Source organism: Bufo gargarizans, chromosome 10, assembly GCF_014858855.1.
Source record: "Bufo gargarizans isolate SCDJY-AF-19 chromosome 10, ASM1485885v1, whole genome shotgun sequence".
Classification (NCBI taxonomy): Eukaryota; Metazoa; Chordata; class Amphibia; order Anura; family Bufonidae; genus Bufo; species Bufo gargarizans.
The window spans coordinates 3,069,678-3,096,124 of NC_058089.1; the positions used below are offsets into that span (position 1 = coordinate 3,069,678).

Genomic DNA, 26,447 nt, shown 5'->3' on the forward strand with positions numbered 1-26,447 from the left:
CATAATGGTACATCTCTGACAGAGGCACACAGCTTGATGGTGGGCACAAGCTCTTAACAGCTGAACAGATGCTACAGTCTTTGGTGAGGCTCAATAGTCAGATTGCCCTCAAGATGGCTGAGACTTTTGCCCAAAAGGGAACCTAATCTTAAAATAAATCTCTGACCTGGCTGTAGCTTCTTGCTTCTGACTTGTCCTGTGGCCGGCCAGGGCTTTCTTCTTGATCCATGGGATGAATGTCTGTATGCCTCCTGAGCGTCCCGGGTCCAGCAGGACAGCTGCATTTAAGTGAAGCAGCTGTCAGCTCCTGCTCCACCATTCATTGGCCTGTGCTTTCCCTAGCTGGGAGGAGCGGGAGAGAGCGCAAGGAATGATGTGCTCCCTTCATCAGGGGACTAGGTGAGTATTACTTTATTTAACGACAGGGGCATCCCTATTATGAGAGCTGTAAGGGGCAGCACTACTGTAAGTACTAAGGGGGCACTAAGGGACAGCACTATTATCAGGGGGCACTAAGGGACAGCACTATTATCAGGGGGCACTAAGGGACAGCACTATTATCAGGGGGCACTAAGGGACAGCACTATTATCAGGGGGCACTAAGGGACAGCACTATTATCAGGGGGCACTAAGGGACACACTATTATCAGGGGGCACTAAGGGACAGCACTATTATCAGGGGGCACTAAGGGACAGCACTATTATCAGGGGGCACTAAGGGACAGTACTAATGAAAGGGGACAGCACTCCTGTGTGTGGGCACTAATGGGCAGCCGCAGTAGTATTATAAGGGGGGCACAAAGCAGTTGTATTGTGAGGGGGCACTAAGGGCCAGCACTATTGTGTAGGGTCAATAAGGGGCAGTAGTACTGTAAGAGGACAGCACTATTATAAAGGGGCACTAAAGGGCAGTACTACTGTAAGGGGACAGCACTATTGTGGGGGCACTAAAGTGGCAACACTATTGTGTGGGGGGCACTAAGGAGGCAGCACTATTGTAAGAGGGCATGAAGGACAGCATTACTGTAAGGCTCCATTCACACGTCCGTGGTGTGTTGCGGATCCGCAACACACCCGCCCGGCACCCCTATAGAAATGCCTATTCTTGTCCGCAAGCTGCGGACAAGAATAGGACATGTTCTATCTTTTGCGGAGCTGCGGACCCGAAGATCGCATCAGCATTTGCGGAGCAGCCCCCGAACAGCACACTGTGTGCTGTCCGCATCCATTCCGTCCCTATAGAAAATGAATGGGTCTGCACCCGTTCCTCAAAATTGCGGAACGAATGCGGACCCATTTGCTCACGTGTAAATAGAGCCTAAGAGGGCAGCACTATTGTAAGGGGCAGCACTACCTCTAAGGGTTAGTTGTATTGTGAGGGGACACTAAGGGGCAGCACTATTGCAAGGAGGCACTAAGGGGCAATAGTACTGTAAGAGGGCAGCACTAATGTATGGGGCAGGAAGGTGCAGTAGTATTGTTAGGGGGCATTAGGGTGCAGCACTATTGTAATGAGGTGCTAAGGGCAATACTACTGTAAGAGGGCAGCACTGCAGTGTAGTGGCACTAAGCTGGCGTAACTACTATGTGGAGCACAAAGAGTATGGGGTGGGATTTGGCATTTATAGATGCACTGGGTGGAGGCAGAATTAGAGGCATGGCTGTTTGGGGGTATGCTTCTGGTTGTAAAATCAGGTTGAGGATAGTTACCAGCAAATTTGTCAGTGTGTAGTGTGGCACAGGTGAATGAGATAGAAACATAGAAAATGATGGCAGAAGAGTTCCCAGCCGTCACCTGGCCGGGCCCCCTGTCCCCAGCCGTCACCTGGCCGGGCCCCCTGTCCCCAGCCGTCACCTGGACACTGTGATGTGGTAATTGAATGATAAATGTCTAGGGTCATTGGGTGAAGGTATCAAACTTTATATCCAGTTTTATGTTGTGTTTTAATATAGAAGAGAGAAATCGATCAGGCTGCCAGCAACAGTGTAGAATGTAACCTGCCCTTCAGCTTTCATGGTTTCACCTCCAATACTTTTTATTGCTCTTGTAGTCGCTCCGACAATGTTAAAGATCAGTCCAGCTCGTATGAACCACGAGGAGCCGACTACGCTGACTTGTCCAATTATTGGATTTAAACCAAAACCTTTGGAGATAACATGGCTGAAAAAGGATAAGAATGACCGGGAGACTGAACTCGTAAGATGGAAGCCTGATGATGGGACCGACGTGAAAGATGGTGTCCACAAAGTGACCGAGAATGAGCTTCATGACAAGTCCTACAGCTTCCAAAGTGCCTTATTGATAAAACCAACTGTGAGAGAAGATGAAGGAGCCACATACATCTGTAGAACCTTCCACCCTGCGACAGGTCAAGAGGGAGAACAAGAACTGGTCATGGCGGTTACAGGTGAGAGGTGCAGGAGGTATTAGGATGTCATAGGTGAGAGATAGAGGTGGTATTAGGATGTTACAGGTGAGAGGTACAGGAGGTATTAGGACATTACAGGTGAGGGATAGAGGTGGTATTAGGATGTTACAGGTGAGAGGTGCAGGAGGTATTAGGATGTTACAGGTGAGAGATAGAGGTGGTATTAGGACATTACAGGTGAGAGGTGCAGGAGGTATTGGGATGTTACAGGTGAGAGGTACAGGAGGTATTGGGATGTTACAGGTGAGAGGTACAGGAGGTATTAGGATGCTACAGGTGAGAGGTACAAGAGGTATTAGGACATTACAGGTGAGAGGTACAGGAGGTATTAAGACATTACAGGTGAGAGGTACAGAAGGTATTGGGATGTCATAGGTGAGAGGTACAGGAGGTATTAGGATGTTACAGGTGAGGGATAGAGGTGGTATTAGGACATTACAGGTGAGAGGTACAGGAGGTATTGGGATGTTACAGGTGAGAGGTACAGGAGGTATTGGGATGTTACAGGTGAGAGGTACAGGAGGTATTGGGATGTTACAGGTGAGAGGTACAGGAGGTATTGGGATGTTACAGGTGAGAGGTACAGGAGTCCGTGTACTGCGTCTACTGAGCCGAGTCCGTGTACTGCGTCTACTGAGCCTCACTGAGGAGAATCCGTGTACTGCGTCTACTGAGCCGAGTCCGTGTACTGCGTCTACTGAGCCTCACTGAGGAGAATCCGTGTACTGCGTCTACTGAGCCTCACTGAGGCGGTCCGTGTACTGCGTCTACTGACCTCACTGAGGAGGGTCCGTGTACTGCGTTACTGAAGCCTCACTGAGGAGAATCCGTGTACTGCGTCTACGAGCCTCACTGAGGAGAATCCGTGTACTGCGTCTACTGAGCGTCACTGAGGAGGGTCCGTGTACAGTGTCTACTGAGCCTCACTGAGAAGGGTCCGTGTACTGCGTCTACTGAGCGTCACTGAGGAGAGTCCGTGTACTGCTCTACTGAGCCTCACTGAGAAGAATCCGTGTACTCTGCGTCTACTGAGCGTCACTGAGGAGAATCCGTGTACTGCGTCTACTGAGCGTCACTGAAGAATCCGTGTACTGCGTCTACTGAGCCTCACTGAGGGTCCGTGTACTGCGTCTACTGAGCCTCACTGAGGAGAATCCGTGTACTGCGTCTACTGAGCGTCACTGAGGAGATCCGTGTACTGCGTCTACTGAGCCTCACTGAGGAGAATCCGTGTACTGCGTCTACTGAGCGTCACTGAGGAGAGTCCGTGTACTGCGTCTACTGAGCCTCACTGAGGAGGGTCCGTGTACTGTCTACTGAGCGTCACTGAGGAGAATCCGTGTACTGCGTCTACTGAGCCTCACTGAGGAGTCCGTGTACTGCGTCTACTGAGCCTCACTGAGGAGAATCCGTGTACTGCGTCTACTGAGCCTCACTGAGGAGGGTCCGTGTACTGCGTCTACTGAGCCTCACTGAGGAGAGTCCGTGTACTGCGTCTACTGAGCCTCACTGAGGAGAATCCGTGTACTGCGTCTACTGAGCGTCACTGAGGAGAATCCGTGTACTGCGTCTACTGAGCCTCACTGAGGATCCGTGTACTGCGTCTACTGAGCCTCACTGAGAAGAATCCGTGTACTGCGTCTACTGAGCGTCACTGAGGAGAATCCGTGTACTGCGTCTACTGAGCGTCACTGAGGAGGGTCCGTGTACTGCGTCTACTGAGCGTCACTGAGGAGAATCCGTGTACTGCGTCTACTGAGCCTCACTGAGGAGAATCCGTGTACTGCGTCTACTGAGCCTCACTGAGGAGAATCCGTGTACTGCGTCTACTGAGCGTCACTGAGGAGAATCCGTGTACTGCGTCTACTGAGCCTCACTGAGGAGAATCCGTGTACTGCGTCTACTGAGCCTCACTGAGGAGAATCCGTGTACTGCGTCTACTGAGCCTCACTGAGGAGAATCCGTGTACTGCGTCTACTGAGCCTCACTGAGGAGAATCCGTGTACTGCGTCTACTGAGCCTCACTGAGGAGAATCCGTGTACTGCGTCTACTGAGCCTCACTGAGGAGAATCCGTGTACTGCGTCTACTGAGCGTCACTGAGGAGAATCCATGTACTGCGTCTACTGAGAAGAATCCGTGTACTGCGTCTACTGAGCCTCACTGAGGAGAATCCGTGTACTGCGTCTACTGAGCCTCACTGAGGAGAATCCGTGTACTGCGTCTACTGAGCGTCACTGAGGAGAATCCGTGTACTGCGTCTACTGAGCCTCACTGAGGAGAATCCGTGTACTGCGTCTACTGAGCCTCACTGAGGAGAATCCGTGTACTGCGTCCTGAGCGTCACTGAGGAGAATCCGTGTACTGCGTCTACTGAGCCTCACTGAGGAGAATCCGTGTACTGCGTCTACTGAGCCTCACTGAGGAAGAATCCGTGTACTGCGTCTACTGAGCCTCACTGAGGAGAATCCGTGTACTGCGTCTACTGAGCCTCACTGAGGAGAATCCGTGTACTGCGTCTACTGAGCGTCACTGAGGAGAATCCATGTACTGCGTCTACTGAGAAGAATCCGTGTACTGCGTCTACTGAGCCTCACTGAGGAGAATCCGTGTACTGCGTCTACTGAGCCTCACTGAAGAATCCGTGTACTGCGTCTACTGAGCGTCACTGAGGAGAATCCGTACTGCGTCTACTGAAGAATCCGTGTACTGCGTCTACTGAGCCTCACTGAGGAGAATCCGTGTACTGCGTCTACTGAGCCTCACTGAGGAGAATCCGTGTACTGCGTCTACTGAGCCTCACTGAGGAGAATCCGTGTACTGCGTCTACTGAGCGTCACTGAGGAATCCGTGTACTGCGTCTACTGAGCCTCACTGAGGAGAATCCGTGTACTGCGTCTACTGACCTCACTGAGGAGAATCCGTGTACTGCGTCTACTGAGCCTCACTGAGGAGAATCCGTGTACTGCGTCTACTGAGCGTCACTGAGGAGAATCCGTGTACTGCGTCTACTGAGCCTCACTGAGGAGAATCCATGTACTGCGTCTACTGAGAAGAATCCGTGTACTGCGTCTACTGAGCCTCACTGAGGAGAATCCGTGTACTGCGTCTACTGAGCCTCACTGAGAAATCCGTGTACTGCGTCTACTGAGCGTCACTGAGGAGAATCCGTGTACTGCGTCTACTGAGAAGAATCCGTGTACTGCGTCTACTGAGCCTCACTGAGGAGAATCCGTGTACTGCGTCTACTGAGCCTCACTGAGGAGAATCCGTGTACTGCGTCTACTGAGCCTCACTGAGAAGAATCCGTGTACTGCGTGTACTGAGCCTCACTGAGGAAATCCGTGTACTGCGTCTACTGAGCCTCACTGAGGAGAATCTGTGTACTGCGTCTACTGAACGTCACTGAGGAGGGTCCGTGTACTGCGTCTACTGAACGTCACTGAGGAGGGTCCGTGTACTGCGTCTACTGAGCCTCACTGAGGAGAATCCGTGTACTGCGTCTACTGAGCGTCACTGAGGAGAATCCGTGTACTGCGTCTACTGAGCCTCACTGAGGAGGGTCCATGTACTGCGTCTACTGAGCCTCACTGAGGAGAATCCGTGTACTGCGTCTACTGAGCCTCACTGAGGAGAATCCGTGTACTGCGTCTACTGAGCCTCACTGAGGAGAATCCGTGTACTGCGTCTACTGAACGTCACTGAGGCGAATCCGTGTACTGCGTCTACTGAGCCTCACTGAGGAGAATCCGTGTACTGTGTCTACTGAGCCTCATTGAGGAGAATCCGTGTACTGTGTCTACTGAGCCTCACTGAGGAGAATCCGTGTACTGCGTCTACTGAGCGTCACTCAGAATCCGTGTACTGCGTCTACTGAGCGTCACTGAGGAGAATCCGTGTACTGCGTCTACTGAGCCTCACTGAGAAGGTTCCGTGTACTGCGTCTACTGAGCCTCATTGAGGAGAATCCGTGTACTGTGTTTACTGAGCCTCACTGAGGAGAATCCGTGTACTGCGTCTACTGAGCCTCACTGAGGAGAATCCGTGTACTGCGTCTACTGAGCCTCACTGAGGAGAATCTGTGTACTGCGTCTACTGAGCCTCACTGAGGAGGGTCCATGTACTGCGTCTACTGAGCCTCACTGAGGAGAATCCGTGTACTGCGTCTACTGAGCCTCACTGAGGAGAATCCGTGTACTGCGTCTACTGAGCCTCACTGAGGAGAATCCGTGTACTGCGTCTACTGAACGTCACTGAGGCGAATCCGTGTACTGCGTCTACTGAGCCTCACTGAGAAGGTTCCGTGTACTGCGTCTACTGAGCCTCATTGAGGAGAATCCGTGTACTGTGTCTACTGAGCCTCACTGAGGAGAATCCGTGTACTGCGTCTACTGAGCGTCACTGAGGAGAATCCGTGTACTGCGTCTACTGAGCCTCACTGAGGAGAATCCGTGTACTGCGTCTACTGAGCCTCACTGAGGAGATCCGTGTACTGCGTCTACTGAGCGTCACTCAGAATCCGTGTACTGCGTCTACTGAGCGTCACTCAGAATCCGTGTACTGCGTCTACTGAGCGTCACTCAGAATCCGTGTACTGCGTCTACTGAGCGTCGCTGTGGAGGGTCTGTGTACTGCTGCATCTACCGAGCGTTGCTGTGGAGGGTCTGTATACTGCTGCATCTACCGAGCGTCGCTGTGGAGGGTCTGTATACTGCTGCATCTACCGAGCCTCGCTGTGTGTCCTGCTGCATCTACCGAGCCTCGCTGTGTGTACTGCTGCATCTACCGAGCCTCGCTGTGTGTACTGCTGCATCTACCGAGCGTCGCTGTGTGTACTGCTGCATCTACCGAGCGTCGCTGTGTGTACTGCAGCATCTACGAGCGTCGCTGTGTGTACTGACAGCATCTACCGAGCCTCGCTGTGTGTACTGCAGCATCTACCGAGCCGTCGCCGGTGGTGTACTGCAGCATCTACCGAGCCGTCGCCGTGTGTACTGCAGCATCTACCGAGCGCCTCGCCGTGTGTACTGCTGCATCTACCGAGCTCTCGCCGTGTGTACTGCTGCATCTCCGAGCCTCGCCGTGTGTACTGCTGCATCTACCGAGCCTCGCCGTGTGTACTGCTGCATCTACCGAGCCTCGCCGTGTGTACTGCTGCATCTACCGAGCCTCGCCGTGTGTACTGCTGCATCTACCGAGCCTCGCCGTGTGTACTGCTGCATCTACGAGCCTCGCCGGTGTCGCTGCCATCTACCGAGCCTCGCCGTGTGTACTGCTGCATCTACCGAGCCTCGCCGTGTGTACTGCTGCATCTACCGAGCCTCGCCGTGTGTACTGCTGCATCTACCGAGCCTCGCCGTGTGTACTGCTGCATCTACGAGCCTCGCCGTGTGTACTGCTGCATCTACCGAGCGTCGCCGTGTGTACTGCTGCATCTACCGAGCGTCGCCGTGTGTACTGCTGCATCTACCGAGCGTCGCTGTGTGTACTGCTGCATCTACCGAGCCTCGCTGTGTGTACTGCTGATGAGACTTATGATGTGTTCTCCAATTATTTCTTATGGGCACCTGTGATGTTCCCTCAGCTGTTCCTGTGCTGGGTCCCATACAGCAGACAAAGGGCGAACTCCACGTGAAGGAGGAGATGAATCTGACCCTGTAAGATCCATTCATTTTATCCGGCACCTATAGAGGTCACATGGTGCACAGAAGATGGACGGGTGCTGAACTCTACCCTCTCTGACCCCCTCGCTGACCCGGCTGGTCTGTACCAGGTCACCAGCTTCCATGAAATACTGCCCAACATTGAAGGACCTGAAAAGACATTCACGTGTGGAGTGAGACATGAAAGTACTGGAGTCACGAGAAAAACGACGTGGAAACTGGAAGATCTGAGTGAGTGGTAGAAGAGTATAAAATGTCACTGGTGGCTGGGACGGGGTGGATTATGTATTGATTACCATTGGCTTTGCAATCAGCAATGTATAGTCCGCCATCATTGTAGTTCTCACTCTTCAGTTCATTTTTACTCTTTGTAGGAAATGCTTTCATCTCAGTCAGAACACCACCTGCAAGTTGCTGTTGACCTGATATTCTTAATTTGTGTTTCCAGGGTACATTCACCTAACTGTATGTATATTTTTTGCGGTTAGCAAAACGCAGATCGACAAAATACAGGTGACATCCATGTTGCATCAGTTTTTTTTGCAGACCAATTGACTTCAATGTGTCCGTGAGCTTCATTTTGCGGCCAAGTATAGGACATGTTCTGTCTTTTTGCGGAATGGACATAAAGATGTGGAAACCACACGGATGATCCATGGGCTTTCCACATCCATATGTCCATTCCACATGTCCTATACTTGGCCGCAAAATGCAGCTCACGAACCCATTGAAGTCAAAAAATGGATGCAACACAGATGTCATCTGTATTTTGTGGATTAGCGTTATGCTTACCAAAGAGAAAAACATACAGACGGGTAAATGTATCCCGATGCTTTGCGTATTATGACGTCCTGATATCAGACTTGCCATGCGTGAGCTACGTAGTTTGAAAAAAAGGGGGGTTATAGCCAGCTCACCTCATCGTCCTGCAGCAGTGCACGGGGCGGACTCAAGCCGGTCCATGATCAGTAAAGGAAAGTTGAAAAAATTTCCTATGCGTGAGCTACATCATAAATGAGGAGTGATGTGTTTTACTCCTCGTAGTCCTTTGTGTTCTGTAGCATCTGGATATAATTTATGGAAATTGTGGAAAGCTCAGACATTGAGACAGTAGTTCAGTCAGGTGAGCATGTGCTGAGGTTTGGCCCAAGGTGATTATGGGTCTCTTGCTCTGCTTTTGATCCTGACGAGATGTCCTCCTGCTATCCATTAGGGCAGATAACAGTTGGGCTCTTGTGGTTGTTAGAAGAGGTGCTAGGCTCCACGTGTTATTATCTACTGAAATAATCCTTCCGGTGAGGAACAGGAGCAGGTGACCACCAGGGAACCTCAGAAGATCATAGATGCTCATTACTGGAGATGTGTGAAGGGGTCAGACCTTTCAGAAGGATCTTTTAGGCCCTGAGGGGTATGTTAGTTCTCCTCTCTGAGATGGTGGAAGGAATCAGGAGGACGTTTTGACAGGAAAACAATGGCTTTACTGACCTCACGTGGGCTAAGACGTCTCAGTGGATTCAAAATCTCACGATGAAGGACAGGCATCTTTAGTGGCAACAGGCAAATATAAGAGAGTCCCTTTTAAGAGGCAGCAACTCACTCTAATTCTGGTAACCTTTGCACCCAATTCCCTGATCGTCAGCACCCTGGTGCTGTTCTTACAGTGGCAGCAATAAAGTCACAGTTTCTTTCTCACCACGTGGCACAGTACCACAAAGTGTGAAAAAAACAATTTACGGTTGTGTTATCTCCCTCCTTACAACTCAGTGCCCACACTTTGCTCTCTCTTTTGACACTACACACACATTCAGCTTACACTGTGTCAGGCTACCTGGCTTTTGTGACCCTGACCTTGCTTCTCCACAAGTCTCTACCTACTTCAAGATGTGAAGTACAAGTTGTCCATCTCTGCCCCAGACACCTCCCCTCTACTGCAGTTCTTGGTTGCTCTGTGGACCTAATTTATTGTCTGAGGCAGTGTAACCTTATGACTAACACACCTCCACTTGCTAGCTAGCTAAAACACAGGAGTATGTCTGGATCTGTCTCCAGTTGCAGCTTTTTACCAACTAACTCTTTAATCTGCATGTTACTGACCAGCAGTTTGCAGAGCACATGCTCACTCAGGAACATCTATATCCCCTGTCACTCCGCACTTGCTGCAGGAACATCTATATCCCCTGTCACCGCTCCACCTGCTGCATAAACACATATACCACCTGTTGCAGGAAAATCTATATCCCCTGTGACCGCTCCACCTCCTGCATGAACACCTATATCCCCTGTCACCGCTCCACCTGCTGCAGGAACATCTATATCCCCTGTCACCGCTCCACCCGCCACAGGAACATCTAAATCACCTGTCACAGCTCCACCTGCTGCAGGAACATCTATATCCCCTGTCACAGCTCCACCTGCTGCAGGAACATCTATATCCCCTGTCACCGCTCCACCAGCTGCAGGATCATGTATATCCCCTGTCACCGCTCTACCTGCTGCAGGAACATCTATATCCCCTGTCACCGCTCCACCTGCTGCAGGAACATCTATATCCCCTGTCACCGCTCCACCTGCAGCAGGATCATCTATATCCCCTGTCACCGCTCCACCTGCCGCAGGATCATCTATATCCCCTGTCACCGCTCCACCTGCTGCAGGAACAGTTACGATATATCATACTGTACTGTATATGACAACTGTTATTCTATATCACACATCGCTGACTCCATACTGTGCTGTATATGACACCTGTTATTCTATATCACACATCGCTGACTCCATACTGTGCTGTATATGACACCTGTTATTCTATATCACACATCGCTGACTCCATACTGTGCTGTATATGACACCTGTTATTCTATATCACACATCGCTGACTCCATACTGTGCTGTATATGACACCTGTTATTCTATATCGCACATCGCTGACTCCATACTGTGCTGTATATGACACCTGTTATTCTATATCACACATCGCTGACTCCATACTGTGCTGTATATGACACCTGTTATTCTATATCACACATCGCTGACTCCATACTGTACTGTATGACACCTGTTATTCTATATCACACATCGCTGACTCCATACTGTACTGTATATGACACCTGTTATTCTATATCACACATCGCTGACTCCATACTGTACGACACCTGTTATTCTATATCTCACATCGCTGACTCCGTACTGTGCTGTATATGACGCCTGTTATTCTATATCACACATCGCTGACTCCATACTGTACTGTATATGACACCTGTTATTCTATATCACACATCGCTGACTCCATACTGTACGACACCTGTTATTCTATATCACACATCGCTGACTCCATACTGTGCTGTATATGACGCCTGTTATTCTATATCACACATCGCTGACTCCATACTGTACTGTATATGACACCTGTTATATATCACACATCGCTGACTCCGTACTGTACTGTATATGACACCTGTTATTCTATATCACACATCGCTGACTCCATACTGTACTGTATATGACACCCGTTATTCTATATCACACATCGCTGACTCCATACTGTGCTGTATATGACACCTGTTATTCTATATCACACATCGCTGACTCCATACTGTGCTGTATATGACACCCGTTATTCTATATCACACATCGCTGACTCCATACTGTACTGTATATGACACCTGTTATTCTATGTCACACATCGCTGACTCCATACTGTACTGTATATGACACCTGTTATTCTATATCACACATCGCTGACTCCATACTGTACTGTATATGACACCTGTTATTCTATATCACACATCGCTGACTCCATACTGTACTGTATATGACACCTGTTATTATATATCACACATCGCTGACTCCGTACTGTACTGTATATGACGCCTGTTATTCTATATCACACATCGCTGACTCCATACTGTACTGTATATGACGCCTGTTATTCTATATAACACATCGCTGACTCCATACTGTACATGACACCTGTTATTCTATATCTCACATCGCTGACTCCGTACTGTACTGTATATGACACCTGTTATTCTATATCACACATCGCTGACTCCATACTGTACGACACCTGTTATTCTATATCTCACATCGCTGACTCCGTACTGTACTGTATATGACACCTGTTATTCTATATCACACATCGCTGACTCCATACTGTACTGTATATGACACCTGTTATTCTATATCACTCATCGCTGACTCCGTACTGTACTGTATATGACACCTGTTATTCTATATCACACATCGCTGACTCCATACTGTACTGTATATGACACCTGTTATTCTATATCACACATCGCTGACTCCATACTGTACTGTATATGACACCTGTTATTCTATATCTCACATCGCTGACTCCGTACTGTACTGTATATGACACCCGTTATTCTATATCACACATCGCTGACTCCATACTGTACTGTATATGACACCTGTTATTCTATATCACACATCGCTGACTCCATACTGTACTGTATATGACACCTGTTATTCTATATCACACATCGCTGACTCCATACTGTACTGTATATGACGCCTGTTATTCTATATAACACATCGCTGACTCCATACTGTACATGACACCTGTTATTCTATATCTCACATCGCTGACTCCGTACTGTACTGTATATGACACCTGTTATTCTATATCACACATCGCTGACTCCATACTGTACGACACCTGTTATTCTATATCTCACATCGCTGACTCCGTACTGTACTGTATATGACACCTGTTATTCTATATCACACATCGCTGACTCCATACTGTACTGTATATGACACCTGTTATTCTATATCACTCATCGCTGACTCCATACTGTGCTGTATATGACGCCTGTTATTCTATATCACACATCGCTGACTCCATACTGTGCTGTATATGACACCTGTTATTCTATATCACACATCGCTGACTCCATACTGTACTGTATATGACACCTGTTATTCTATATCACACATCGCTGACTCCATACTGTACTGTATATGACACCTGTTATTCTATATCACACATAGCTGACTCCATACTGTACTGTATATGACGCCTGTTATTCTATATCACACATCGCTGACTCCATACTGTGCTGTATATGACACCTGTTATTCTATATCACACATCGCTGACTCCATACTGTACTGTATATGACACCTGTTATTCTATATCACACATAGCTGACTCCATACTGTACTGTATATGACGCCTGTTATTCTATATCGCACATCGCTGACTCCATACTGTACTGTATATGACACCTGTTATTCTATATCACACATCGCTGACTCCATACTGTACTGTATATGACACCTGTTATTATATATCACACATCGCTGACTCCATACTGTACTGTATATGACGCCTGTTATTCTATATCGCACATCGCTGACTCCATACTGTGCTGTATATGACGCCTGTTATTCTATATCGCACATCGCTGACTCCATACTGTGCTGTATATATAATTCTATTTTCTCTCTTGCAGTTTCACGGCCCACGGTGTCTGATATTTCTTGTATTCCCCCGTCTCCTGAGCCTGGTACTTCGGTGACCTTATCCTGCGATGTCAGTGACTTGTACCCTGAAGACTTTACATTCTGTTGGTATAATGGTGTAACTCGGATATCAGAAAAGAAGTACAAAAAAGAGCCTTTTCAGAAGGATCCGGAGTCTGGTACTTTCAGGGGAACCGTACAGTTGCTGTGGACGACGGACACTGGTTATAATGAGGTGGAGTTCCGTCTGGTCCTGACGCACTGCGGAAGGAATATTGAAAAAAAAATTACAATAATCCTGACAGGTAATTATTAGACCAGTCCTGTACTGGGAATGAACTGGTCATTATGTGTTTTATGGTTCTCCTGACAACATCACATAGTCGGGATTGTAGTTCTGGGTCGGTCTTTTATGCTGAAGCACTAACACCCAGGAACCCAGTGCTGCAACACCTTTAATGCGTTCTGTTTGCTTCTTTTGTGTTCTCTGTGTTTTGTTTTGTTTTTTGTTTTTTTGTTTTTGCAACGTTCCAAAAACATTCTGATAAATCAATTAATTCTCTTGCTCCCGTCTGGTGCAGAGATGGAACCTCGAGGTCATAATCTGATTGGCACAGGCTAAACTGAAGTATAGACCTAGGGAATTAGTCTTTCTTCACCCTGTGCCCCCCGCAACGAGGAATAGACTAGGTTACTCTCACCCAGAATAGACTCAGATTGGCTGCAGCGATGCAGCAGTAGAAAATGTAGTCCAGTAACAGACAAATGTCAGAAGAACTACCAGGAGTGAGGAGAACGACAGTGCTATTGGGAGCCAAATCAATGGCACAACTAATGTCAGCAATTCTGGGACATGGTTTTGGAGAAGCCAAAGATACCATGCAGTAGAACAAGAGGTCCCTGCAGTCAGGTCCTTTTGTGGTGAGGAAACAGCGTCTCATCAAAGAGAAACTAGAAGTTAAACCTATTATTAGGCAACATCTGCAGACCAGGAAATGGTTCTAGATCTGACACCCAGGACATCTTCAAGTGGCAGCTGCCTTGGTAACATAGTACGTAGGAGATGTAGCTGGCCAGGATTCTGAACAGATGAGTAAGCAGACCTCACAGCTTAAGATCTCTCCCAAAAGAAGTTGTCACAGAATTGAAGGGTCACTTGACATGGAATTTCCTGCTGTTGTGTATCCTGTAGGACGTCGGGGGGAATGGGATGTGAGATGTGAGATGCCTGATTCTCCTTGGGGGGCTTTACTGAGTAAGCACTACTTGGACAGTCTGGAGACAGGACCTGAAATGTGCTGGAGGAGGGAGCATGACATGGACATGGACCTCCTCACCATTTGCTCATGGACACAAAAGGATGGTTGGGGACTTGTATTTTTTCACACCCCTTAATACGCTGATCAGCCAGGGCGATTTATCATCTTAACAGGCAAAGGAAGTTGGGAGTTGCTGTGTTTACTGGAAGGGTCAGGATCTGAGTTGGGGCCAGATCCTGGGACTATGTGTGATGATCTCCTGGAGAGGAATTGAGGTCATCCCCTGAGATATCCCCATAATATTGCTCTGTAAATAAGAATGGGGCAACATCTGGATCATCTGGCTGCTGTATGAAGGACCCTTGAGTCGACACCCTGTGACATGTAATGTATTTTCCCACATATCTTCTTCCAGTCACTTGTATTCCTGACTCACAAGGTACTGACCGTCACCATAATTCGGGTTAAATTATAAGATCCCCAAAGATACTGCGTGGTAAAGATGCAGGCTTCTCGGATCCAATCAAAAAGCTCAGAGATGAGTGGCAATGGGTAAAGGTCCTTTGCTGTGATTTTATTTACGCCCAGTAGTCAATAAATTCAATGAGAAACCATTATATCTTCTACACAAAGAAGAAAAAGACTCGCAGGAGATGTAGATTTCCAGATATAGCCACTCTCCCAGTTTTTTGTGATTTAGGTGGATCTCACCTCAGTGACGGAGAATATACTTTTCCTCTAGGTGGTTCACATCCTGGGGTCAGAGAGATGGCACGCTCGTAATATCAGTCAGCAGCTGTAGGAATATCTGTTGTTTGCTGGGAAAATTCTTCTGCATTTTTTTCCCCAAAAAATGTTGTATTGGTTTATACAAAAACAAGAAGAACAACAAGGAAAAGAGGAAAAAGGATGTGGTAGACAAAGAATCCTGACCCGTCTAGACAGTAGAACAAATCGAGACATAATAGACCTGTTTATATCCGATCCGTACGTCCTACATGAACAACAGTCTACTATTATCTGTCTGAGAGAGACATTCAAGTCATGCACCCCAAGACCCAGCATCATGAAAGACATAACTAATAGAGTCCAAGATCCTCAAGGGGGGGGGGGGGGGTCTCTAATAACAATAGTCCAACAGATGAGCACAAAGTGGCGGATGTAAGAGGAAGAGCCCAGCCTCCTAAAAGAAAGAAAAAAAGGGATATCGGGTGAAGCCCAAAATCTTCAACAGCTCGGCATACACCATGCGATCAATAATGTCATGGCCAAAAGCTCTTCTGGTAACGACATTCCAGCATGAATTCGAGATAACATACAGAGAAGTAAGGACTCGGCATCATGATGTAACTGATAGAGGCCTAGGTCTCAAAGAACGCAAAGCTTGTCATGTCAACAAGCAAGACTAAACTGGATAACAATAGGTCAAATAAATGACAAATAGGGAGGGCAGGGTTAAAATAAAGGGAAAGGCGGTGGGACATCTAGACATTGGTAGGGTGCAGGAGTCTTAGACTTGCAGAGATGGAGTAGACCGGCAAAGTAAAAGAGGTAGATGAGCATTTCTTGAGACAGTCCTGAAAACAAAATGGACCCCGTTGTGTAAATTCGTCTACCAACCAATAACTGAGCAAAGCTCTTATAGGCTATGGACACCTTCGGAGGCAATTTGTTTTATTTTTTACGATTGCATGTTACTCATTCTTGGATAAAAATCATTTTTTTCAATTGGCGAAGGATTAACAGTTTTTCTAGCTGTGTGACTGGTACTTTCACTTTGTGCCGGTCATCTAATAATCCTTATATGTAAGTTACTGAGACGTCCTAAACACTTAGGGTCCATTCATATTTTCGTGTGTGCTTTGTGGATCCGCAAGACACGGACATCAGTGATGTGCGTTCCGCATTTTGCGGACCGTACATCACCGACACGTAATAGAAAATGCCTGTTCTTGTCCACAATTGCGGACAAGAATAGTCTGCCTATACTAGTCAATGGCAACCCCAGCTGCCTGCTTACAAGCGCTGTTGTAATAAGCTGCGCAGCGCTCACCGTAGGCACAGTGTGTATGTAACAGCGAGATGATCTGGACTGTCATCCAGCTGCTCCTCCTCTGGTATAGCTGGCACAGTGATGCGGGGCCCATCTTCCTGAACCGTGGGCCCCTCTGCTCTCACTACGAGCATCCAGCTGACACTGCACACAGAGAGGGAGCTCTCCTGCCGCCCACCCCGTGGTCCAGAGGCTGGTCTTTTTAATGTTCTGCCCCTAACATGCCATGTCAGATGCAGACCTTCAGGACCTGATGAGAGTTGTAGTTTTCCTCACTTCAAAATGCTATACTCCTAGGCGTGTTCACACCATGTATACCATGATAGAAGCCGCTGTGGCTTCTGCCACTATATACGCTCCATTGAATGGAGCTAAGGCTACTTTCACACCTGCGTTCGGTGCGGATCCGTCTGGTATCTGCACAGACGGATCCGCACCTATAATGCAAACACTTGTATCCGTTCAGAACGGATCCGTTTGCATTATTCTTAAAAAAAAAAAAAATCTACGTCAAAGCGGATCCGTCCTGACTTACATTGCACAATATTCAATTGCACCATATTGTGTCAGCGAAAACAGATCCGTCCCCATTGACTTACATTGTAAGTCAGGACGGATCAGTTTGGCTCCTCATCGCCGGGCTCCAGAGCGGAATGGAGGCTGAACGGAGCCAAACTGATGCATTCTGAACAGATCCTTATCCATTCAGAATGCATTGGGGCTGAACTGATCCGTTTTGAATAGAGATGAGCGAACCTCTGTTTTAAGTTCGGCGTCTAAAGTTCGGGTTTGGATTAGCGGAGAATCCCGATCTGGAACCGGATATGGATTCCGACTTCCGTTGTGGTCCGTGGTAGCGGAATCAATAATGGCCGATTATTGATTCCGCTACCACGGACCACAACGGAAGTCGGAATCCATATCCGGTTCCAGATCGGGATTCTCCGCTAATCCAAACCCGAACTTCAGACGCCGAACTTAAAACAGAAGTTCGCTCATCTCTAGTTTTGAACTGTTTGTGAGATCCCTGAAATGGATCTCGCAAACGGAATTCAAAACGCCAGTGTGAAAGTAGCCTAAGCCATAAACGGACACTGCGTCAAAAGTGTACATGTTTCTTCTTGGGACAGGTGCAGATTTAACCCCTTCCGGACAAGGCCATTTTCCCTTTTTATTTCTTTACTCCTATCCTTCCCAGAACCATAAGAGGTTTTTTTTTTTTTTTTCATTCACATAGCTGGGGCTTGTGTGTGTGTGTGTGTGTTTTTTTTGTGGGATCGGAGGACCCCCGCCGATCAGATAGATCATCAGTTAAATGAAAGTGCAGAACCCCTTTAATGCTTCCTTTATCCATATATAGCTTAATACATTGCGATTTTAATATAAATATATATTATATATATATATATATATATATATCTCAAAAGCAAGAAAATCGGACTGCACTCCAGACGGTTCTTCAGTAAAACAATGTTTTTTATTCACCCTTGTTGGTGGCAAAAAGCGACGTTTGGGTGAATAAAAACACATTGTTTTACTGAAGAACTGTCTGGAGTGCAGTCTGATTTTCTTTCTTTTTTGGGTGGTGCTGCCAATGTTTTTTTCCATTATTTTTATATATATATACAGGTCCTTCTCAAAAAATTAGCATATTGTGATAATTATTTTCTGTAATGTGCTGATAAACATTAGACTTTCATATATTTTAGATTCATTACACACAACTGAAGTAGTTCAAGCCTTTTATTGTTGTAATATTGATGATTTTGGCCACAGCTCATGAAAACCCAAAATTCCTATCTAAAAAAATTAGCATATCATGAAAAGGTTCTCTAAACGAGCTATTAACCTAATCATCTGAATCAACTAATTAACTCTAAACACCTGCAAAAGATTCCTGAGGCTTTTAGAAACTCCCAGCCGGGTTCATTACTCCAAACTGCAATCATGGGTCAGACTGCCGACCCGACTGCTGTCCAGAAGGCCATCATTGACCCCTCAAGCAGGAGGGTAAGACACAGAAAGACATGTCTGACCGAATAGGCTGTTCCCAGAGCGCTGTATCAAGGCCCCTCAGTGGGAAGTCTGTGGGAAGGAAAAAGTGTGGCAGAAAACGCTGCACAACGAGAAGAGGTGACCGGACCCTGAGGAAGATTGTGGAGAAGGACCGATTCCAGACCTTGGGGGACCTGCGGAAGCAGTGGACTGAGTCTGGAGTAGAAACATCCAGAGCCCCCGTGTACAGGCGTGTGCAGGAAATGGGCTACAGGTGCCGCATTCCCCAGAAACAGCGGCAGAAGCGCCTGACCTGGGCTACAGAGAAGCAGCACTGGACTGTTGCATGTCATTCGGAAATCAAGGTGCCAGAGTCTGGAGGAAGACTGGGGAGAGGGAAATGCCCAAATGCCTGAAGTCCAGTGTCCAGTCCCCACAGTCAGTGATGGTCTGGGGGCCATGTCAGCTGCTGGTGTTGGTCCACTGTGTTTTATCAAGGGCAGGGGCAATGCAGCCGCTATCAGGAGATTGTGGAGCACTTCATGCTTCCATCTGCTGAAAAGCTTTATGGAGATGAAGATGTCATTTTTCAGCACGACCTGGCACCTGCTCACAGTGCCAACACCACTGGTAACTGGTTTACTGACCATGGTATTACTGGGCTCAACTGGCCTGCCAACTCTCCTGACCTGAACCCCATAGAGAATCTGTGGGATATTGGGAAGAGAAAGTTGAGAGACACAAGACCCAACACTCTGGATGAGCTTAAGGCCGCTATCGAAGCATCCTGGGCCTCCATAACACCTCAGCAGTGCCACAGGCTGATTGCCTCCATGCCACGCCGCATTGAAGCATCCTGGGCCTCCATAACACCTCAGCAGTGCCACAGGCTGATTGCCTCCATGCCACGCCGCATTGAAGCATCCTGGGCCTCCATAACACCTCAGCAGTGCCACAGGCTGATCGCCTCCATGCCACGCCGCATTGAAGCATCCTGGGCCTCCATAACACCTCAGCAGTGCCACAGGCTGATCGCCTCCATGCCAAGCCGCATTGAAGCATCCTGGGCCTCCATAACACCTCAGCAGTGCCACAGGCTGATTGCCTCCATGCCACGCCGCATTGAAGCCTCCTGGGCCTCCATAACACCTCAGCAGTGCCACAGGCTGATTGCCTCCATGCCACGCCGCATTGAAGCCTCCTGGGCCCCAATAACACCTCAGCAGTGCCACAGGCTGATGGCCTCCATGCCACGCCTCATTGAAGCCTCCTGTGCCTCCATAACGCCTCAGCAGTGCCGCAGGCTGATTGCCTCCATGCCACGCCGCAGTGAAGCATCCTGGGCCTCCATAACACCTCAGCAGTGCCACAGGCTGATTGCCTCCATGCCACGCCGCATTGAAGCCTCCTGGGCCCCAATAACACCTCAGCAGTGCCACAGGCTGATGGCCTCCATGCCACGCCTCATTGAAGCCTCCTGTGCCTCCATAACGCCTCAGCAGTGCCGCAGGCTGATTGCCTCCATGCCACGCCGCATTGAAGCAGTCACTTCTGCAAAAGGATTCCCGACCAAGTATTGAGTGCATAACTGAACATAATTATTTGAAGGTTGACTTTTTTGTATTAAAAACACTTTTCTTTTATTGGTCGGATGAAATATGCTAATTTTTTTAGATAGGAATTTGGGGTTTTCATGAGCTGTGGCCAAAATCATCAATATTAAAACAATAAAAGGCTTGAACTACTTCAGTTGTGTGTAATGAATCTAAAATATATGAAAGTCTAATGTTTATCAGCACATTACAGAAAATAATGAACTTTATCACAATATGCTAATTTTTTGAGAAGGACCTGTATATATAAGAAATCAAAATACTGATTGTTTCAAGGTGGTACCCTTGTGTAGCCATAGTAAATTAGTTTCCTTATTTCATTGATCAAGTGGCCTAGGAGCGGCTCAGCCCCATAGAAGTGAATAGGTCTGAGTGCGATACCAAGGATGGCCACTGTACAATGTACGGCGCTGTGAGGAGGCCGCTTTGCTACTGCGATCGCAGGTGCCCTCTTGAACAGCTGATTGGCTGTGTTCCCAGGTGTCAGACCACCACCGATCAGATACTGATGACCTATTCTGAGGATAGGTCATCTGTAGTAAAATGTTGGAAAACCCTTTTAAGTTTATTGGAGCGATTAAAGACCCTACAGGGGCAGATACCTGGTGGTGTATGGCATATTCTCTTCAATAAACGTATCCTTTTGAAGATGCCAGCAAACGTTTAGGCTGGCTGGGGGGCTGGGTGGTTCATCTAGGACAGAGAGGCCCAACCTGTGACCCTCCAGCTGTCGCAAAACTACAACTCCCAGTATGCCTGGACAGCCTACAGCTACTAGGGCATGCTGGGAGTTGTAGTTTTGCAACAGCTGCAGGGCCACCGGTTGAGCATCGCTGATCTAGGACATGGAATGTCCACGTGTGAGTGCTGTCCAGACTGCTGACTGTAAATAACCAACAAATGAGTTGCTTAATGGGAAACCATTTGATATAATGCAGGGTTCTGTTCAGCACACTGCATTATGTGCTAAAGGCATACATTCATGGCGTGAGCCTGAAAAATGATCAAGTAATATCTTCATTTATGGTAGCTCTAGGGTGGGCCCCTAAAATCAATTCCACTGGTGGGCCCTGGGCACCGCAGTCCGACACTGCGTATACCTCACAAGGAAAAGAGGAGAGCTGCCGCTATGTGTCTCTATCATACCCTAATTAACAGCAGCAGTATGGAGGACATTATACAACAGTACTGAGAAGTGTACTTGTAAATCCAGCACTGGGATGAGATAGAGAACTGAGCCTCTGTGTGTACGTGCCTCTATCTCCCCCTCTTCCTTCCACATGCAGCCGCTGTAACCTGATCCCTCAGTGTCCTTCTGTTCTGGCTCATCTCTAAGTTCAGATATTTGCAATGAATAATTGGTAAATGGTCAGTGCAGGTGGTGAAGTATTGGCTGGTAAGTGGAGAAAGGTATTCTTTTCTTAAGTATAGTACAAGGTTTCTTACATTTGTTTATACTACTAATTTCTTCAAAGTTTTTTGAAATGACTGTGCCTATTTAAAATGTCTTCTCAGGATCCCCAGTCCTTAGTGACATCACCAGCGAGCCCAGGAACCCTAAATACGGCCAGCCTGTGACTCTGCGCTGCAGGGTGACCAACGCAAACCCGAAAGATGTAGAGGTGAGGTGGTTAAAGAGCGATAAAGCCCTGGAGAGCGGACAAGGAGTAGCGAAGCAAATCCCTGAGGCGGACGGGTCCGTATCCTGCTCACTGCAGATCACTGCTACAGCCCTGGACTACGCCAAAGCTTACACCTGCTCTGTGAAGCCCAAGAACATGACAACGCCGCTCAAGAAGACCCATTATATAAAGCTCCCCGGTAAGAAACTGCTCTGAGACTAAATCAATATAAAAAAAAGTGCCTTCTCTAAGGTGGAAACCCTGTGACCATAAAATACTATAAATAGTGCCACTGCATTATGGCATCAGACAACACTCCCGGAGCTCTGATATTGACAACAGCTAGGACCCCCACAGATTCACGAGAGTGGGGGCCCGGTTACACAAGTGGAGAAGCAGGTCATGTATGGACACTGCTGCTCCATTCATTCTTTATGGAACCGTTGGGAATTGCTAAGCACTGTAATCGACCATTTCTGGTAGTCCTGTGGAGAATGAATGGAGCCTCCACCTGCTGCTCCATTTCAACAGGGGCTTTCAGGATCTATGGGGGGTTCCTGCACTTGGTTCTCCATCAACCACTTAGTTATCACCCATCCTGTGAATAGGGGATACCTTAGATTTGCACAACACCTTTAAGGATTGTTTCAGGATTTAGGTACAGAATCTACTCAGAAATCGTAACGGAATCCACTACCGTTCTGATGACAATGCAGGTAGATGGTACATTTTACCATTGCAAGAACAATTGTGAAAGATTGTGTTTGTCTTTACTGAGAGAACAATCAGAACACATTTCATTAGTACTAAATGCAGAAAACCAATTTCTACATTAAGAGGCCAGTCCATGAGCAGACAACCCAACTTCATATGTCCTCCTCAGATATTCTGAATCCATGCCAGATTGTCTATGCATCATGAACTATTTGTGAACATATACAACAGGAAGAGCACAAATGAAATAAACCTCAAGGACCCCAATAACATTGAATATAAGCCAAAATGCACAAAACAAATGAAAGATTGCGCTGGACGGGACATCTGCTGGATCCCGACATCTGCACTGATGAAATATCTTACTCTGACGGCCTCCGTTCCTCTATGGTTGTAGCTGGAAGCAGTTATAGCAGGTTTACCTCCTAATGAGACTAATTACTTCCATCCAAAGAAACCCCCCCCAAGAGTGTCAATGGCGGCTCTGACTGTCGGGGTATTGGGATCTGCACGGCCGGCCGGCTTGTGATGTCTCCTCGCTGTAGGTGCACAGCTGAGCGCAGTAATCTTGCTCTCTCTTGGTTTCTTGCAGATAAAGTACCAACGTTTTCAGAGATAAGTGTGCGGCCGGAGAGACCTGTCGCAGGGAAGGAAGCCACATTCACAGCGACCATATCTGGATTCACACCAGACATTCGGGTGAAATGGTATAAAGAGTTCGACCCGTTTACCAGCGACTTTGTCACCACATCAGATCCACAGATTGGAAAGGACTCTCTATGCAATTGTTCCAGCAGCCTGAGGTTCACTCCCCAGGACAAGGACCATGGGGCGTCCATCCGCTGTGAGGTGACACATTCTGTCACTAAGAAAGTATATGAGCAGCTGTACACCCTGCGTCTCTCAGGTGAGTGCACTCACAAACACACACGGTGTAAGAGTGCACCCAGGGGCGTAGCTAGAGGCTCATGGGCCCTGGTGCAAGAGTTCAGCTTGGGGCCCCCCTTCCCTCAGTGCTTTATGGCCAGGGGCAGGGAAGCACATAGCCTTCATGCTGCCTGAGGAAAAATAAATAAATTGACCTAGCCCCTTCCCTCCAGCCGGATGTGTAACTTGACCAGCATGCACTTTCTATAATACCAGTGTTTTCTTATGTGGCTCCTGGGCCCTCTGCACCCCCTATAGCTATGCCCCTGAGTGCACCGTGTGGTCACATTGATTGTGCTCTCAGGGGAACATTCTCTCTATAAGCTTCTGTATATTTAGTTTTTTCTGCTCATGTACAAAATCACTTCTCACACACTGATCTTTCTGTTGATAGAAGGGACCCCAGGTGGACATCTGCCTCCATGCACAGGTAAGTTAGGCTGACTTATAAAAATAAATTGTCGGGTTAATGGAATGAGGATGGAAACCGCAATTCTGTGATTTAAGGGAAAATCCACTAAATAAATTATCAGGTTAGAAGATGCATTGGTGGGGTCTAGGTGGCCACAAATGCCTTCAGTTTAGGAGTTGGCGTGGTTCACACACCACAGATGCTTGTCATCCTCAAAATCCATTTCCCAGTTCTCTCCTGGCCCCTCGGGGTTGTCCCCTGGCTTTTGTGAGATACTTATTGGGGATTCTCTGATCTTCGTGGAGAAGGCTATGTAGTAGTGACTCCGAGACCAGGAGATGAAGCAGCAGAATTTATTGTCCATTGTCTTCTTCCCACAGGACATCTAAAGCCTCCACTGAAAACCAAAGGCATTCAGTGCCTGACGGAGAATCCGCGGGTGGGAGGTGAAGTCACACTCACATGTTATGTTGATGGATGTGACGCAGATCATTCGGAGTTCTCCTGGAGGAAAGGAATGTTTCCTATCGACAGTGGCATAGAGAACCGGACTCTAGAGGACGGATCTGGCAGCTTTTCCACAGTCACCTTCACAGCCCAAGAGACAGACCGAGACTGCACAATGATATGTGAGGTGAATTATAATTTCCAGATACAAGAGGAACATTTCACACTGAAGCTTCAATAAGGATCTACAGGAATCAATGGGAGCGAGACTCATCAATGTCTACAGTCATGGGGTAAAAGGAGCGAGACTCATCAATGTCCATCAATGTCCATCAATGTCCATCAATGTCTACAGTCTTGGGGTAAAAGGAGCGAGCATAGACTCCTCGATGTCTACAGTCCTGGGGTAAATAGGAGCGAGCACAGACTCATTGATGTCTTTAATGCTGAGGTAAATAGGAGCGAGCACAGACTCATTGATGTCTACAGTCCTGGGGTAATAGGAGCGAGCACAGACTCATTGATGTCTACAGTCCTGGGATAATAAGAGCGAGCACAGACTCATTGATGTCTACAGTCCTGGGGTAATAGGAGCGAGCACAGACTCATTGATGTCTACAGTCCTGGGGTAATTAGAGCGAGCACAGACTCATTGATGTCTACAGTCCTGGGGTAATAAGAGCGAGCACAGACTCATTGATGTCTACAGTCCTGGGGTAATAAGAGCGAGCACAGACTCATTGATGTCTACAGTCCTGGGGTAATAAGAGCGAGCACAGACTCATTGATGTCTACAGTCCTGGGGTAATAGGAGCGAGCACAGACTCATTGATGTCTACAGTCCTGGGGTAATAGGAGCGAGCACAGACTCATTGATGTCTACAGTCCTGGGGTAATAAGAGCGAGCACAGACTCATTGATGTCTACAGTCCTGGGGTAATAAGAGCGAGCACAGACTCATTGATGTCTACAGTCCTGGGGTAATAAGAGCGAGCACTGACTCATTGATGTCTACAGTCCTGGGGTAATAGGAGCGAGCACAGACTCATTGATGTCTACAGTCCTGGGGTAATAAGAGCGAGCACAGACTCATTGATGTCTACAGTCCTGGGGTAATAGGAGCGAGCACAGACTCATTGATGTCTACAGTCCTGGGGTAATAGGAGCGAGCACAGACTCATTGATGTCTACAGTCCTGGGGTAATAAGAGCGAGCACAGACTCATTGATGTCTACAGTCCTGGGGTAATAAGAGCGAGCACAGACTCATTGTCTACAGTCCTTGGGTAAAGATAAACTTATACAAAAAAGCTGAGTCTAAGAAAGTTCCAAATAAATAATAATCTTTATTAAATATGTATATAAGACCTGCTCAAAATACACTGCTTGTCCCACCCCGTCGCCACCTGGATTTAGCTAAGCAGATACTCCTGAGCCTCCTATTGGATAATTACTGCACGGGGGCGATTATCTTTCAGCTGCAATAAGTTATTTAACCCCGACTGGTGCAATGAGCTGCTTCTCATTTCTTAAACATCCATGTGGAAAGACGCGTCTCGTGTTCGTGGAGAAGATGTCAGTCTGCTGGAGAAGGGTCAGATCACTGGCATCAAGCAGAGAAACATCTAAGGAGATCGCAGAAACTACTAACATTGGGTAAAGAACTGTCCAACGCATTATTAACTGGAAGGATAGTCAGGACCCATCGTATTCGAGGAAGAAATGTGACCGGAGAAAAAAATCCCGAATGATCGCGATCGGCGATCACTTAAACGTTTGTTGAAATCAAATTGAAGAAAAACAGTAAAACGTTTAAAGGCTACACACA

The 26,447-nt window shown here is 47.6% G+C and overlaps 1 protein-coding gene across 1 annotated transcript in view; it reads left to right on the forward strand.

The window, feature by feature from the left end:
* The window catches only part of LOC122920710, a 69,531-nt gene extending 43,090 nt beyond the window's left edge, over positions 1–26,441 (forward strand). Inside the window, 8 exon segments of the mRNA XM_044270418.1 lie at positions 2,052–2,408; positions 8,013–8,083; positions 8,085–8,322; positions 13,569–13,883; positions 22,014–22,319; positions 23,427–23,741; positions 24,156–24,191; positions 24,554–26,441. Of these exon segments, the coding sequence (XP_044126353.1) occupies positions 2,052–2,408; positions 8,013–8,083; positions 8,085–8,322; positions 13,569–13,883; positions 22,014–22,319; positions 23,427–23,741; positions 24,156–24,191; positions 24,554–24,861 (1,946 nt within the window). The 3' untranslated portion in view covers positions 24,862–26,441.
* Positions 26,442–26,447: the final 6 nt, after the last annotated feature.